We start from the raw sequence: 18,208 nt of genomic DNA, 5'->3' as shown, positions 1-18,208 counted from the left end.
ATAAAAAATTTATATATTTAAAAAAAAAAATACTATAATTATACATTAAAAAAAGAAGAAGAAAAAAAAAAAAAAAAAAAATATATATATATATATATATATATATATATATATATATATATATATATATATATATATATATATATATATATATATATATATATATATATATAAACAACGTTTCTAGGAAACAGTATAATTATTATTTTAATATTGTTTTTAATATATTTATAATTTAATTTTAGTAAAAGATAGCAAGATAAATATTTTAAAACAATGTTAGTAAAATATTTATTTGTATAATTGTAAATAAAATAAAACAAGTATTTATAAAAATAAATAATATCTTTAAAATGTAAAAACTATATACATTTTATATGTAATTTTACTAAATTAAATTGTATTCATAGTTACTTCAGCAATCAAAAAAATAATTCATTATAAATAATTTTTTTATATTATTAAATTAAAATTATAGACATTTAACATTAAAATCACCATCACCCATCACCCATCACTATCAACAGGACACCAGTTGAGAGGGTCAGCACTTTCAAGTTTCTTGGAGTGCACATCGCTGAGGATCTGACATGGACTGCTCAGACAGACGCAGTGCTGAGGAAGGTACAATAACGCCTCTTCTTCCTCAGGCGTCTCAAGCGGTTTGGAATGAGCCCCCACATCCTCCGCTCATTCTACACCTGCACTGGAGAGCATCCTGACTGGCTGCATTACCACAGCACCAGCAGCAATCGCAAAGTTCTACATAGGATTGTGCGAACTGCTGGCCACATGGTATGAGGTGAGATTCCCTCCCTCCAGGACATCTACACCAGGTGGTGCATGAGGAAAGCCAAGAGAATCATCAGCGACACCAGCCAACAAAGCCATGGACTTGGCTGAAGGAAAGCTTTTTCCCACAGACTATAAGGCTGATGAACACTTAACACACCTCACACAAACTCTTTCCATACCCCTCACTGCATACCATCAAGATGTAGCATGCACTGCGCTTTAAACAATCGTTACTTAAAACAATATTACACACAATAATTTTCCACCAACAGTCAGACTATGTGTACACCTATCTATTGTTATTCTACACATTACTGTCAACATTGCTAATTGTATATTGTTTTGTTTTTTGGGAGTATATGTTGTTGTATTTTGCACTGCCTGGAGCCAGTACCTAAGCTTTTCACTCATCATAGCACACGTGCTGCTGATGATGCGACAATAAAAGTGATTTGATTTGAAAAGTGAATACGAAACAATAGAATAATTTTAACATAATTAAATACAACATATATTTAACATAATTTAATACATTAAATCTTTTCCTGGCTAGTTGATTAATAAAATAAATAAACATTTGTTAAATACTTATTTAGAATAAAAAGAAAAAATTTATTAAAATAAACTTTTTTAAAAGGTTTTTTTTAACCTCATCTTTCTTATAGCCTCCAGGACATACTAGTACAACTTATCCCACTCTCCCTTACTGTATTAAGAAAGAAACCCCTAAAAGACATTTCACAATACTTTTGATATTATCAGCTATTCTATATATGTAAAGCCTCAAACTATTGGTCATAAATAGTGAGTACTCACAGCCAGGTGAGCAGAGGCATGTGCTGACAGAGACTGGAATTGGGAAGCCACATCAGAGACACATTCACCATAGACCTGAGATTGAACACACAAAAAACAAGCATCAGAAACAATAAACCAGACCATCAATGCTCAAGCTCTTTAATATACCCCTTGCAGCACTTCTAGATGTGCCTGAATCAGTTTCAGGGGAAAAAACAATCAAGGTTTTCTGTCAGATGAGCCGTGTCCTGCTAGACGACAGGTGTCTGCCGCTTTGTAAGCATATTTAGCTGAAAATTGTCCTTTAAATTAGTGTAAAATGATTCCTAACTAAACTTATACGTTAATTTAAGCAAATAATTCCAAAAGTCTAACAGTATGCCATTTATACAAAAACACCAAGAAACTAACTTCATCAGTGGAAATACAGATTATTATGCAAATTTAAAGAATTATCGTATCTGGACACATAAATGTGCAAATACAGACTAAATAAAATTAAATAAAATAATAAAAATTAAATAAAGTAAATTAAAAAATGTTTAATTCAATAAAAAGCTTATATATTCAATTAGCCGCAGAGGACACTTATACTGTAAAGTATTTATTTAAAAATAAATGAGAAAGACTGGAAGACTGTTTTTCTTTAAATACAGATTAAAGAGCTCGTTCATTCAAAAATAAAAATGTACTCAGTATTTTATCTCCCTCAAGTGTTTCCAAATCTTTATGAGTTTCTTTTAAACACAAAATGAAAGCTTAAGACACATAATCATTGACTGTCACTGTGACTGTGAAAAACAAATACTATATAAGTCAATGGTTACAGGATTTCAGCTTTTTTCAAAATATCTTCTTTTGAATAAAACAAATAAAACTCAAATTTGAAACAAATGAAAGATGAATAAATTAAATCTGAATTTTCAGTTTTGTGTGAACTATCCCGTTAGGATGTTGCACTGCAGACAGAGCCAGTCTTCTGGAAAGCATTTTAAAGATGTGCTACCATTATTTCAACCATTACAGGCATTGGAATTTGAAGTGAACTGAAGCAAAAATGTTCTCAGCAAGCGGGTAATCTCTTTATGGATAATTCAGATACATATCTTTAACTAAAAGTTCATTTCACGAAGAAATGGTCTTTGCACTTATGTGTAATACCTTAATAGCTTTTTTCTGTTATTAGTTAGCAGTCCTGAGAGAAGCCTTTTATCATTACAGTAGAGGAACATACAGTAAATGAAAGATTTCTTCAAAATATCTCCCTACAGAAGGCCAGTGATTCCATTATACTTTGCAAATGGACAAATTAGATGGATAAATTGTACATTAACTGGCCACTTTATTAGGTACACCTTACTAGTACCGGGTTGGACACCCTTTTGCCTTCAGATCTGCCTCAATCCTTTGTGGCATAGATTCAACAAGGTACTGGAAATATTCCTCCGAGATTTTGCTGCAGATTTGTAGGCTGCACATCTATAATGCTAATCTTCTGCTCCACCACATCCCAAAGGTGCTCTATTGGATTGAGTTCTGGTGACTGTGGAGGCCATGTGGAGGCCATTTAAGTACAGTGAACTCATTGTAATCTTTAAGAAACCACTCTGAGATGATTCACGCTTTATGACATGGTGTGTTATCCTGCTGGATGTAACCATCAGAAGATGGGTACACTGTGGTCATAAAGAAGTGGACATGGTCAGCAACAATACTCAGGTAAGCTGTGGCATTGACACGATGCTCAGTTGGTACTAATGGGCCCAAAGTGTGCTAAGAAAATATCCCCCACACCATTACACCACCACCACCAGCCTGAACCGTTGATACAAGACAGGATGGATTCATGCTTTCATGTTGTTGACGCCAAATTCTGACCCTACCATCTTAATGTCACAGCAGAAAGCGAGACTCATCAGACCAGGCAACATTTTTCCAATCTTCTATTGTCCAATTTTGGTGAGCCTGTGTGAATTGTAGCCTCAGTTTCCTGTTCTTAGCTGACAGGAGTGGGCTTCTGCTGCTGTAGCCCATCCGCCTCAAGGTTGAACGTGTTGTGGATTCAGACATGCTTAAGGCTGATTTATACTTCTGTGTCAAGTGCAGCCTACGCGTATAGCCCCAGCCGTCTGTCATTGGTCGGCTTTATTGCACTGATGAGTGTGGGTTGAGGTGAGAGCCTTTGTCCTCTGGCATCAACAAGGCATTTGCGCCCACAGAACTGCCACTCACTGGATATTCTCTCTTTTTCAGACCATTCTCTGTAAACCCTAGAGATGGCTGTGCGTGAAAATGTCAACAGATCAGCAGTTTCAGAAAAACTCAGGCCAGCCCGTCTGGCACCAACAACCATTCCACGTTCAAAGTCACTTAAATCACCTTTCTTCCCCATTTTGATGCTCGGTTTGAACTGCAACAGATCATCTTTACCCTGTCAACATGCCTAGATGCATTGAGTTGCTGCCATGTGATTGGCTGATTAGAATTTTGCATTACGAGCAGTTGAACAGGTGTACCTTATAAAGTGGCCAGTGAGTGTATATATGTACAGGTATACAACTGATATAGTCAGAGTTGTTTAAAAGCCAGTTCAGGAAAGAAATTGTCAATTACACAACAGTGCACACTGGGCCACAAAGTCTGTGAAATGTCCATGCTGCAGATACTTAATCCACTTAATCTTAGTTAACGTATTTACTAAGATTAACTACAGTAAGTATGAATAATCTTGTAAAGCATTTGATAATTATAGTTCCACATTAACTAATACATTAATAAAATTCAAAGTTGAGCTTGTTACCATTAGTTAATGCACCGTGAGTTAACACGAACCAACATACACTAACGTTATTTAACTTAAATAATATTAACGTTAACATAGATGAATATATACTGTATTAAATGAATTACTAATTTTTGTTCATATGTAAATTGGATGAACTAAACTGGCCATAGTGTACGATTGCGTGTGGGAATGTGAGTGTGTATAGGTGTTTCCCAGTACTGGGTTGCAGCTGGAAGGACATCCACTGAGTAAAACATATGCTGGAATAGTTGGCGGTTCATTGATTGTCAAAATAACAAAAATGATACCATGTCAGGCATGTTTATGTTCTTTATCTTTCATTTATACGCATCTTCAATGACCATTAATGAAAACATTAGTTATTCTGACGGACTAATGTTTAAGTAGCAACTTTTGTTTTTTAACCTTCAGAGGAAAATTTATGGTCACGCTTTATTTTAATGTACAATTCATGCAATAAACAAACCAATAACTAAGACTTTTAGGTCAATAAACTAATATTAGCTGCTTGTTAGTAGTAAATAAGGTAGTAGTTGGGTTTAGAATTTGGGTAGGATCATAGATCTTACTTTATAAGTGTTCAAAAACAGTTAATATCTTAATAATAGGCAGGTAATAAAAGAATAGTAAATGGTGTGAATTGTTACTTAAACTAAAGCGTTACCAAAATTATCCATCCTTTGCAGAACATAAATACTCAAACCCTTACTTAAAAAATCCAAGACTGTTAAAAGCATTTTCAAAGAGTCTCAAAGTGATTTTTTCCACTTTTTGCAGCCTTTTTGCAGATTTTTTACTAACTTTGAATAACTTTAATCCTCTCATCATTTGAAGGGGCAGTCTATGGACAACCATTTTTAGATTTGAACCGAGATGTCTCTTCAAGTCCAACAGTCATTTTTTTTTCTCATAAACTACTCCTTCATTTTGAGCTTTTCTTCCACCCTGATGAGTGCAGCGGCTCCAGCCACTCAAACACATCCCCGTGCTTTATTGTTAGGATGTTATTGAGCAGGAGCTGAGCGGTGGCTGCTTTCCTTCAGACATGATGGCTGAAATTGAAATTCATCAGACCAGAGAATCTTGTTTCTCACAGTCTGACAGTCCTTCTTTTCTTGACAATTTCCCAGCAGCTTTTTTTGAGTGTCGACATGGAGGAGAGGATTAAGTCTGACCAATCTTTCATTAAGCTCAGATCACTGGAGTGCTGCAGTGATGTTTCTACTTCTGTCATTTTCTGTAATTCTCCGATTATGATCATGAAGCTCAATAAGAGTGCCTATCATCTTTCTCTCACTACTCTAACCAAAGTTCTTTCCTTCCTGTAGCTCTAACTCTATTTGTTAACACTGTTACAAACTGTGAACTATTAATGCAGAAGAAGTTTTTTGGAGTCTTCTCTGGATCTGTGTTTCAATTTGGAGAGATCTTTCATTTTAGGAGAGATCTTCACATTTTCACAACAGCGGATTTTTCCCTTTGAATATACACAGCTTAATTTCCAAAAGTTGCTGACATACCAGGTTTAATTTATGGTTAGTTGAAAATTGCTCATAGCTTTTATTTTTGAGCAACTGTTACGTTTTTGTTTTGTTTAAAATGCATTAAATTACGATTGTCTATAATAGCATTTCTTTTGGTGCTGAGTTTTACCAAACTGATTCTGATTGATAATTCAGATTACTTTCATTTATTTATTTCATAAAGGTTTTATATTTGTTGTATATTGTCGCTATTTTCATACTCAAGCTGTGAAAGAGCATGTTTAAGGGTTAAATACAAACTTTTATGATGCTGAAGCAACTTTGGTTTTTGCTTTTTTGTTTCTGAATATATTATTCAGCTGCCTTATTAACTTTTTTGTGCTGCTGGTCTGACTTAAATAAATGTCGAAGCATGCTAATAGGACTTTTAATTTATAACTTATACCTGTATCCTGCACTTGCTGCTATTGCACTGCTGGTTAGACCTAAACTGCATTTCGTTGCCTTGTACTTGTACATGTGTAATGACAATAAAGTTGAATCTAATCTAATCTAATCTAATTTGCCAGTAACCTGGGTTAATTGTTTCCGGTGAATTGTATGCCAATGCAAAATCAGCGCGTTTAAGGTCTGTTTTCTTTCAAAATCAGCGATCTGGCTAAGTGATATCCGATATAAAGTGGATCTCAGATTGTACAAGAAGCACTGCATTAAATAACATTTTTCCCCGCCATGTCTTTATAATATGAACATTTATTTTACCCCAGTATATTCAATGGAGCTTCTGCGCTAGCCTGCCGATTCTGACGGGCGCGTGCGAACAAACGGCTTTTTGTCTCGTTTTACGCTTGAGCAACTAAATGAATGCCGAAATCTGTTTAACTGATTGTATTTTAATTACATTACAACATTGATGCTGTAAAAGGAACCGTATAAAATGGAAAAAACTCACAATAACAGGTCACCGGAAGTTTATCAGTATGGGAAAAACACTAGCTCAGCAAAAACCCTATTAGTGTTTGTCTGTCTTGAGTTTTAGTTGTGAGAATGCAAATTATATAAAACTGTGAAGCTGATCAACAGTGTATTCTTCATGCAGCACTTAAGTGACATTATAAGGGCATTAAACATGTTCTTTGGAAAAATTACTTTCAACAGTATTGCATTAATTTTGGGTGTAAGTAATTGATAAAGTAATTGAGTTACTGATGAAGTATGAGTGAAGTAACTAGTAACTGTAACTAGTTACTATTTTTCAGTAACTAGCACAATACTGCTGTCAACATAACATGTTATTAAATTAAGTGGAATAATTCTCCATTTATCAGTATTTATGTTACAAGCCCTGTTAGCACAGTTATTAGCAGAAGTATTTTGGACATGGCATCCATTGCACAGGTGCATGTCTTGAAAAATGTCTTGAGATCACAACGCACAATCTGACATTACACACATTATTATGCAGAAAACTTCATTACAACCCTTGTATACTGTGTAATTTACTACCTTTTCGTTATGTTCATGGCTGTTTTTGCCCCATTGACTTCCATTATAAGCACATTTTTTGCAAAGCCATGACAGCAAATAATCATGCATTCTTTATTGTTGGTGGTTTTCACTGTTGGGAAGAGGTAAAATTTGCTATTTTTACTGTTGATGATCAGTTGGCACCATTATCTCTTTAAATGAGCCTGTGCAACAAAGGTTTCTGGCTTTTATATGGAGGCTTTTGGCTTTTATATTGAGCTCTATGGAGTAAAACAGCACATTATAGTGTGTGTGTGTGCATAAATACACTTACTTCATTTACTATGTTCTGAGAGCTGAGCTGCTTATTTTGATTTTCTTAGACATATCAAGCTAAGTGTGCAAAGGTCTCTCTTACACTCTCACACACTCTATATTCCATATAAAAGTCTGAAACTCAGTTTTTTTGCACTGCAACTGATGATCAATAGTAAAAATCACAAATTTTTACCTCTTCTCAAAAGGAAAACCACCATAAATAAAAAATGCATGATTATGTGGTGTCATGGCGTTGCAATAAAAAAAATCGTTAAATGGAAGTCAATAGGGCAAAAACTGCCACCAACATAACGAAAGGGTAGTCAATTTGTCCAGAGTGTATTGTTGATCTTTTAAAAAATCCAAGGCATTTAACAAAAATATGCGTTCAATTTAATTTATGCGTTAGATTTGACAGCAAAAATCATTCCATTTGCTGTTATGGCCAAATTAAGCCTCCAAATCACCACAGAGCGGTTGAAAACATCACACAAGGGTTAAGATACAATCCTCACTATTAATAAACTCTAACAGTAATGAGATCATGCAGAATAGGTACTTTATAATACTTACAAACAGCCAACATCTCAATAATAGGCAGCTAATAAGCCACTAGTTAATAATGAGAATTGGTACTTCAACTAAAGTATTACCTTGTTTTTGTGTAACTTTTTTATCTGTAATTAATTTTCAGAAATATGTTGCATTACCACCAAAAAACGAGATATGATTTAGCAATTTTATTAGTGAAGAACTGGAGGGACTGTAAAGTCATAATGAAAAAGAACAAATAATTAGTCATCTAATTAGTTTGTTGTTGTTTTTACAAAAATGTTCACAGCCCTGTGTGTGAAAGCACAAAAGACTACGTGAAACAACCACAGCACGTAAAACCGGTTTTGACAATCTAACAAGAAAAAAAAAAAAAGTAAGAGAACACTGATCATATGAAAATATCAGGAGAGAAGTAATAAAATATAAATGAATTCTTTTGATTGAGGGAAAAGTTAAAAAGTTGTAATGGGAATAAATTTCCTTAGTAGTTTCTGGCACAGCACTTATCACTAAAGTTGGGCAGTGGAACTGGTAGCCAGAGGACTTTTTCACGGATATTAAAGACATTCTGATGAGGGGCTATGATAATGATTTTCTAACTAACTGTTGAAAATACTGCGAAATGGCCTTCAGGCAACCCACATTGAAAGCTAAAAGTGTAAAACGTCTGCCTTTTTGTGGGTACAGACAGTGCTTTGTTACTGTGGAAAGATCAAAAAGTTGTCTCATCAATGTTTTGTTGAGTCTTGTTGCAGAAACACATTTGGCAGCATTTCAGGGTTAGCATTCCCTAGATTGCTTGCTTTGTTACTTCAACAACGAAGTGCCGGCACATTTCTGTAGACGTTCCCTCTGAGATGCTTATAATCGTCAAGTGAATGCAGAAAATACTGTTAAACACAGATGTGCTTTTGACATTTCAAATTGTTGTGGGAATCATGCCATTGCGCTGATTTAGTGCACAGTAACTGGAAAATCCTGAACGGATGATTTATACAGTGGAATAAATGAAAGGCAAGACTGCTAATTTATTTTTTCTTAAAAAGTCCAGTGAAATTAAAATAACATTTTCTTTATGTAGATGTAGTTAGCCTTCAAAGATTTCTACACTTTATTAGGTACACCTGTCCAACGCAAATTTCTAATCAGCCAATCACATGGCAGCAACTCAACGCATTTAGGCATGTTGACATGGTCAAGACGATCTGCTGCAGTTCAAACCGAGCATCAGAATGGGGTTAGAAAGGTGATTTAAGTGACTTTGAACGTGGCATGGTTGTTGATGCCAGATGGGCTGGTCTGAGCATTTCAGAAACTGCTAATCTACTGGGATTTTCACACACAACTATCTCTAGGGTTTACAGAGAATGGTTAGAAAAAGAGAAAATATCCAGTGAGCGGCAGTTCTGTGGGTGCAAATGTCTTGAGAATGGCCAGACTGGTTCAAGCCGATAGAAAGGCAACCGTAACTCAAATAAACACTTGTTACAACTGAGGTTTGCAGAAGAGCAACTCTGAACACAAAACATTTCCAACCTTGAGGCAGATGGGCTACAGCAGCAGAAGACCACATCCGGGTGCCACTCCTGTCAGCTCAAATCAGGAAACTGAGGCTACAATTGGCACAGGCTCACCAAAATTGGACAATAGAAGATTGGAAAAACGTTGCCTGGTCTGATGAGTCTCAATTTCTGCTGTGACATTCAGATTGTAGGGTCAGAATTTGGCATCAAAAACATAAAAGCATGGATCCATCCTGCCTTGTATCAACAGTTCAGGCTGGTGGTGTAATGGTGAGATATTTTCTTAGCACACTTTGGATCCATTAGTACCAATTAAGCATCGTGCCAACGCCACAGTATAAATGAGTACTGTTTCTGACCATGTCCATCCCTTTATGACCAGAGTGTACCCATCTTCTGATTACTACTTGCAGCAGGATAATGCGCCATGTCATAAAGCGTGAATCATCTCTTTCTTGAAGCTGACAATGAGTTCACTGTACTCAAATGGCCTCCACACTCACCAGAACTCCATCCAATAGAGCACGTTTGAGATGTGGTGGAATGGGAGATTTGCATCATGGAGGTGCAGCCGACAAATCTGCAGCAACTGTGTGATGCAATCATGTCAATATGGACCAAAATCTCTGAGGAATATTTCCAGTACCTTGTTAAATCTATGCCACGAAGGACTAAGGCAGTTCTGAAGGCAAAAGTGGGTCTAACCCAGTACTAGAAAGCTGTAACTAATAAAGTGGCTGGTGAGTGTATAAGCTAGTGTGGTACAAAACAATGACAAAATTTGTGTTTAGAAGACATAAAACCGATATAAACATGTAGTTTGTCACTTCCGCCTAAATGGATCAACGTTTTTTAGCATCACATACGACAGTTTCCCCTCAAATCTTGACCAATCAAATGTTCTCGTATCTGACATGCCTGACTTGCTTTTCCTTTGATGCAATGAAACAAAATGCTATTGGCTACTTTTTTTTATAGGGGGAGGAGCTAATCTATGTTCTTCATTTTTTCCGTTGAGACTGCATCAAACATCAATGAACAAATGCAAATTTTCAAGCACATCACTGGACGTTTAAATGGTCACACACATCACAACACTGAGAGAAACTTGATTCAATTTATGATAAAACAAAAGATGTGTAACTGTGAGATTTAATGAAATGTCACATTTAAGAAAAAAAATGACAAGATACTTACAGATATGTCAGTGACCTCAGACCGATGAATGTATCACGGGTGATGTGTTTAAGAGGATTGTGGTCTAAGACTCTGAGGATAAAACAATAAAACAAGTAATGAAATGTCTTTTATAAAGCTTTAAGCACAGGAAAACATTATTAGAATGTCAGATTTTTTTACACTACATCTCATTGGCCACTCTTCTGCTTGTGACTGTGTTTGTTCTAGTACTCCGTGAATCTGTCCAACCTGCATCTGTGCTGGCAGCTCGACAAGCCACCCAAGTAATTCTCAGCTTCTTTTCGCAAAAAAACACATTCTGTTTTCAACTCTTGTCCAGAGCCAAATTCTACAACCTCTGAGCTATGTCACATACCACATCTTCTCTATCTGATCGTGCCCATTTCTGTGTTCATGGTCGAAAAAGTTGGATGAGTTAATAAAGTCAAAGTACACAAAATATATTTTTTTTTTGCAGATATTAACACTGACTACGTTTACATGGACATCAGTAATCGAATTATTTGGCTTAACCCTCAGGGGTCTGAGGTAATTTTGGGGCCCCTAATATGTTTTGACATGCCATGACATTTGTGCTTATTTCAGCTACTTATTACATAGCACTGGCCAACATGTTTTTTTTTTTTTTGTATTCAGCACAAACTGTGCTACAATAATATGTGAGAAATATTAATGCACATGCTTGTGTTTTTTAGAAAACAATATTGTGTGGTTAATAGTTTTGGAGAAAAAAATTGTAGCTGAAATAAGGTTAAAAAAACACACTCAATGGGCCTGAACAAGACATTTGAGTAACCAGTCTTGTAGGCTAGAATATTTACTTCACAATTGTGTAAAAATTATTTTGTTCTCTCATTCAAAGAAAACATTACAATGATTTACATTTTGTAAAGTCTATTTTGGGTCATCTCAGCTGTATGCATAGGAGTGACAATGGTCATCATGAATAATTCACAACTAGAGAGACAAAAGACACTCCAATAAATTATATTATCTTTCAATTTCTCAATGTTTGGTGACTAAAATATTATTTTGATAAATATATCTGTTTAATAAATCTGTTTTGTTTAAATGCACCAAAATCCATTGACTATATTCACAGAGAAATGGATAAAAATAATAATTTCCAAAATGGGATGTATTCAATTATGCTGAGCACTCTATATAATGTTTAAATATTTTTAACATGATCTGGACGTACACAAAAACAGATGCTAATTAATGCTGGTAATTAATGGTTTCCAGTTTGAGATTCTCAAAGCAAAGATTGTATTCATTCTTACTGTAGCTTAGGGTTAAAAACAATTCTGACATATCTGCATGTTTATTTTAAGCTGTTTTATGCTAATTCCGTCTTCCCGTAAGTGACGTAGCACATTACACTTGTAAAAATATGCATGAGATGGTGTTTCCTTATCCTATGAGAAGACCCTTCCTTTAATTTTTAATAACAGCACACGTTCCTTTCCTGCCAAACACCTCAGTCTGTGTGCAGTCAGAAAGAGACGCATTCTTGGATCAAAAGCAAGAGTTTGTTTTTGCTCTTGAAAGTTTCTACGTGGTTTAAATTTGTAATTGTTTTCTTGCGAATGTCTGACCTTGAATAATAAATAGAACAAAAAAAGATTTTCTTGTGAAAGAAGGCGGATCTCCGGAGACAGAAATACAAATTAAAGGGTTAAGCTGCGTCCAAAATTGCCTACTACTTAGTCGGTGGTGCAATTGAATTTGAATTTACTACGCGACCGTTAGAAAGGTACAATCTATACAGTATGGATGCGAGTAGACATTTTGTCATCATCACGTGACCTACCGGCGGCAATTGCATTGCTTCACTCACAATCATGAATTCTCTCGCGGTGTATCATGGGATAGCAAAGCGTGCATCAAATGCGCACTTCAGAATCTTGCTGGAAGTAGTAGGTCATCTGGGTCACATACTTCTCACATACTGTTTTTCAAATTCTATGAATTCGGACAAACTACTTGACTTGCATACTGTTTTTAGCTTTAAAGCTATTTAACTATATAGTTTGGAAGTATGCGATTTCAGACGCAGCGGTAGTGCACTCAAAAATGAAACTGACGTCATTAATTACTTATCCTCACTTTTTTAAATCCCTGATCATATTGACGTCATCAGTGATGATAAAAGTAAATAGCAAAAGTAAAATAAAAGGAATTAAAGCAGGTCGCACACCGGAAGCGCCGCTCGGCACCGCGACACGGTGCGCACATGGCAGTTAAAAGTATCACACATCAGGCACGGACATTCGCATGATATTTAACATGAAACTAATCAGATGGCGCTCTGTGGCGCAGCAGAGAAATGAACAGTTTCCTGAGTCACAGCTGGGCGCCGCAGACAACCGCCGACTTGCGGCGCTGGTGTATGTACCCTGATAGAAACCTATGTTTAGAATTCTGAAATGTATGGCGCTTCGTGGGGCTATGTGGCACGCCGCTCGAGCGGCGCTTCTGGTGTGCGACCTGCTTTAGACTGATCTCATTACTAAGGATCACAATTTTTATATTAAGTAATCTGACAGACAGATGCACCAAAATACGGGATAAAGTCGTGGAGGAGTGTGATGCAAATGAGGTTGTTGAACTATTTATTTTATATATGCCATTTTATTCTGGTGTTATTTTTAATGTTCATTATATCTAACTAAACCATATACTTTTTTTGCAACCCAGGCTCATTCTGAAAACGTACCCCTATATTCATTTCTGGAGAGCGCCAAATATGTCAAAGGAGCTACGCTTTTTTGCAGTTTTTGCGAATCCACCAGAGGCCACTGTGTACGCTTTTTGAGATCTTAAATTTATCTCGCAAGTGTTATTCGCGCCTGCTCTTCTTGCGTAAATCCATCAGAGGCCGCAGTCACTGACTGACTGACCGATTCACTGACCCACCCTCCTCCTTCCCTAAAACCAACCGATTATTTTCAAAAGCACAGATTGACCTCCGCTCCACGTCACAAGTTCGCTGAAGTACATGGCGCACCATTGGACAAACTGGTAATAGTGGAAAAGCCGTCCATACGGAGGTAAGTGGTCAGCTGGTAAGCACGAAAAGGAACGGCATTATACTGCCCCGTAGTGTTCATTTTAAAGAAGAAATGCAGCCATATGTACCTCTGGCTACATAATTTGCAATCTCTAGAAATGTATATAGGGCTACGTTTTCAGATTCTAAGTTGTTTTTTTGGTTAATGTTCGATGATTGATTGACGAGCAATAGTTGTTGTTCAAGAAAATAACCAAAATGTACAACTAAAATATCATCTAAAATATCCTCATTTCTGTTTCAAATATGAAATGAGGGTGTACAAATAGAACATGAAGGTGAATAATAATTGACAAAATCCTCAATTTCTTGGGTGAACGTTCCACTTAATGCAATTATAATGGACCAATGGTATTCTGAAGACATTTACCAGTAAAACTTAACTTTTCTGTAAAATAACTACAGTTTAGCTCATTTTGTTTAAAATTACTTCCTATAAACGCATGGTTCATTTTCTCTTTTTATGTTCCAACTCATTTATTTTATGGCTAATATTTGATGAAAAAGAAAAAGAAGTGATTTTCCCCCATTTTAACTTAGCAAATGTGTTATGATGCATACTCACAGCCAGTCTAGCTTATGTAGATCTCTGAATACACCCGGTCCTAAATAGGTTATGTTGTTTTGGCTGAGAAACCTGCACAAAACACAGTTTAATTAGAGACACAGAGTCGATATCGATTAAAAAATGCTTCATCCTCCCTCAAGATTAAGCATTAAATTATCCAAAGGATCGATTTTACCGGCATAAAAATAATAAATTAGCCTATTAAGATTCCAAATGAAGATGAGCACTGCAAAACCCATCGCTAGCCCACATGCTGTGTTCATCTGAAACGCTTTTAAAAGAACTAAAAACACACGGGAACAGAAACCCTAAATGTTTGTAATTCCCCCAAAAAGACTGCAATCTATAATTTATAATGTCATTTATCATTCAGACCCACTCGACTGTCTTTCTCTAATGATTTACAATGCTATATATCATCATCTTCCCAGGATCACACTTGTCCTTCATTCCATTGCTTCTGGGACCAAGCAGATCTTAAAGCTGCTGTGAGGAAAAGACCATTATTAGATTCCAGTCGCAAAAAGTTAGTTCAAACTGCCTCAAAAACTGGCCCTACATACAGAAAAATCTATTGCTCAAAGATGCCAGCAGAAGCATCATTGAACACGCGTCAAAGTCTAGTACAAGGTACAATCTTCAGTCTGAGACACATTCTGCATCTATTGTTCGGCTGGAGGGATCTGAACACCTCTACCATGGCCACATTCTCTGACGACGGACAAGACACTGATAAAAGACTGAAATTGCACTGAATATCACCAACACTCAAATCATATACAGCACATAATCTTTTGATCTAAAGTGAAAGATAAGGATAGAGAAGCACTCACAGTCTCTGTAGAGTGAATAATCTACTGAAGGCTCGGCTTGAGACCGTCTCAATGATGTTGTTTTGAAGAAATCTGTTGCAAAAGAAAGTGATAAAAATATCAATAGAAGCTATTTTTTAGTCGTTTGGAAATCTGACATCATAAATGATTATATATTTAGCTGGATGAAGTTGTTTTGTTCATATTTTAATCAAATGAAGTTGTAATCATTCATTCATTTTTTTCTTCGGCTTAGTCTCTTATTTATCAGGGGTCGCCACAGCGGAATGAACCACCAATTATTTCAGCATATGTTTTACACAGTGGATGGCTTTCCAGCCACAACCCAGTACTGAGAAACTCATATACACTTATTCATCACTCATTACACACACATATAATATGGTCAATTTAGTTCATACAATTCATCTATTGCGCATGTCTTTGGGCTGTTGGGAAAACCGGGGCACCTAGAGAAAACCCATGCGAACACGAGGAGAACATGCAAGCTACACACAGATATGCCAACTGACCCAGTCGGGACTCAAACAAGCGACCTTCTTGCTGTGAGGCGACAGTGCTAACCACCGAGCCACCATGCCGCATTAATATATAATCAGCTATGGAAAAAAATAATCAATCACTGTTCTATTTTATGGAATTATTATGTCTGATAACAATTATTCTATATTTCAAATACAAATATTGCAAGTTTTAGATCATTATTTTTTCTAAAAATGACAACTGGTCAAAATAAAATTTTTAAATTGTTGTTGTGACTGAAAATCAGAGTTATTCCACCCAATATTTATTTAGGAACCCTTTTGGAGTATTCTAAACATGTCTGAAAACATACTGTAGCTTAATATACAACATTTTTTATTTTTAAATACTGAAAAAAAATTATTAATAGGTTAACTAAATAGAAATGACGTTTTGCCTGATTATAAAACATGAATCCACAGAAATGTAGAACTTTTAGGTTGTCTATTAATGTCTTTGATAGCTATACATTCATTCATTCGATTTTTAATCGGCTTGGTCCTTTATTCATCAGGGGTCACCACAGCGAAATGAACCGCCAACTTATCCCACATGTTTTACACAACGGATGCCTTTCCAGCTGCAACCCAGTACTGGGAAACATCTATACACACTCATTCACACACACATTCATACACTACGGCCAATTTAGTCTATTCAATTCACCTATAGCACATGTCTTTGGACTGTGCGGGAAACCTGAGCACCTGGAGAAAACCCACGTGAACACAGGGAGAACATACAAACTCCACACAGAAATGCCAACTGACCCAGCCGGGACTCAAACCAGCGACCTTCTTGCTGTAAGGTGCTGTAAGTGCTAACCACTGAGCCACCATGTCACCCGATAGCTATACAGAATTTATTTACTGTTAATTTCACATTGATTTCTGAACTGTAAGAATATGTATATTCATATTCCATATTTATTAATATGTGCATAAAAAATAAAGTGATATAGACGATGAAACCTAAAAAATTGAGCTAAACAGATTTTGGGTCACGGCATTCACCACTCTTCTCATGCTATTGACTTTTATGCCCACTCACAAAAAAATACAGCAAAAATAAATGACCTTATACTTTCTATAATGTTGTGGTAGTAGGTGGACAGTTGTTGACCTGTTATCATACCCACACATTTATCCTTTCATAAAAGTCTACAATCACCTTTTCATTTTAAGGCAAACAAGGCCATAAAGCATTAGAACATTGGGTAATGTTACTAATAATAACGATCAACATGTGTGAGACAGAAACCTATGTGTTTACCAATTTACTTGCAGGTATAATAATGTAGAGTAAACAAGCTTTTAGTACATCTACCACAATAAATAAACCGCAACCGTTTGATAGCTTCATTTGGGGCTCTTGCAGAATGTGTTAAACTCACAGCTTTAGAGATAAATTATGTGGCGCGTTGCACATTTTTGGCAAGACCACTTATACTAATTAACTGGAATTCATCATCTCCTCCAACTTATGGTCAATGAGTTTTTGAACTACATTTTGCCCTCAAACTTGAAAAGATTCAAATTGGAGTCAGAATAAAACTGATCTTTTTGTAAAAACTTGGAGGGAGTTTTTACATTTATTTTAATGATCAGATAGATAAAAGGAAATGTATTATTACTATTATTCTTATTATGTTTATTTTATATATTTTTAACTCTCAATTTTCAACAAAATGTAAAAAAACTAACAGTTTGATGCTTGTGTTGTGTGCAAAACAACCTTGGATTCAGAAGTTGTTGCTCTAGAATCTAACAATGGAGTGATGAGTGGTCATCACTATAACCGCAGCATGAGGGCACACAAACATCTGTATGAGAGTCTGCAGTGAATCAGATTTCTTGGTTTCTTAGACTCTTTGCCACCAGAGGACCGAGATGAGTGTATGGCTGTCATAAGTGAGATCACATGTGCATTCCAGAACAGAAGCTTTCAGGTTCTGATAATAGTGATAAGTATAGTAGTGATGAGTAAAAATGAAAAAATGATCTGTGTCACATGTTAGTTCGATTTGAGCTGTAAAAAAGCTTCGGTAAAATTGTACATTTTTGGTGTTACTGAAAAATTTGTGCAGCAGACCAGCATTTCCAAGTCATTTTAGCCAACTTGGACCAAAAACTGTTTTTATTTTTCATTTTGTGTGATACCTAAGTGCTTACTGAACATTTTTAATACATAAAACATAACAAACATGCTTAGGTTCAAATATCTTTTTTAGTTTTATTTAGTGCCAATCTCTGAAGTTATAGTGGGT

The 18,208-nt window shown here is 35.8% G+C and overlaps 1 protein-coding gene across 2 annotated transcripts in view; it reads right to left on the bottom strand.

Annotated features, from left to right (window-relative positions):
* rxfp2a (relaxin family peptide receptor 2a) overlaps positions 1-18,208 on the bottom strand; it is a 110,304-nt gene that overhangs the window by 38,900 nt on the left and 53,196 nt on the right. For both annotated transcript variants that reach the window (XM_056466823.1, XM_056466824.1), the window contains exons 6-9: positions 15,421-15,492; positions 14,585-14,656; positions 10,944-11,015; positions 1,612-1,686 (exon numbers count right to left, since the gene is read on the bottom strand). In XM_056466823.1, the coding sequence (XP_056322798.1) occupies positions 1,612-1,686; positions 10,944-11,015; positions 14,585-14,656; positions 15,421-15,492 (291 nt within the window). The remainder of the gene's footprint in view (positions 1-1,611; positions 1,687-10,943; positions 11,016-14,584; positions 14,657-15,420; positions 15,493-18,208) is intronic.

This window comes from Danio aesculapii, chromosome 10 (genome assembly GCF_903798145.1).
Source record: "Danio aesculapii chromosome 10, fDanAes4.1, whole genome shotgun sequence".
Lineage (NCBI taxonomy): Eukaryota > Metazoa > Chordata > Actinopteri > Cypriniformes > Danionidae > Danio > Danio aesculapii.
The sequence above is the reverse complement of the archived record's forward strand: the minus strand, read 5'-3'. Positions and strand labels throughout refer to the sequence as shown.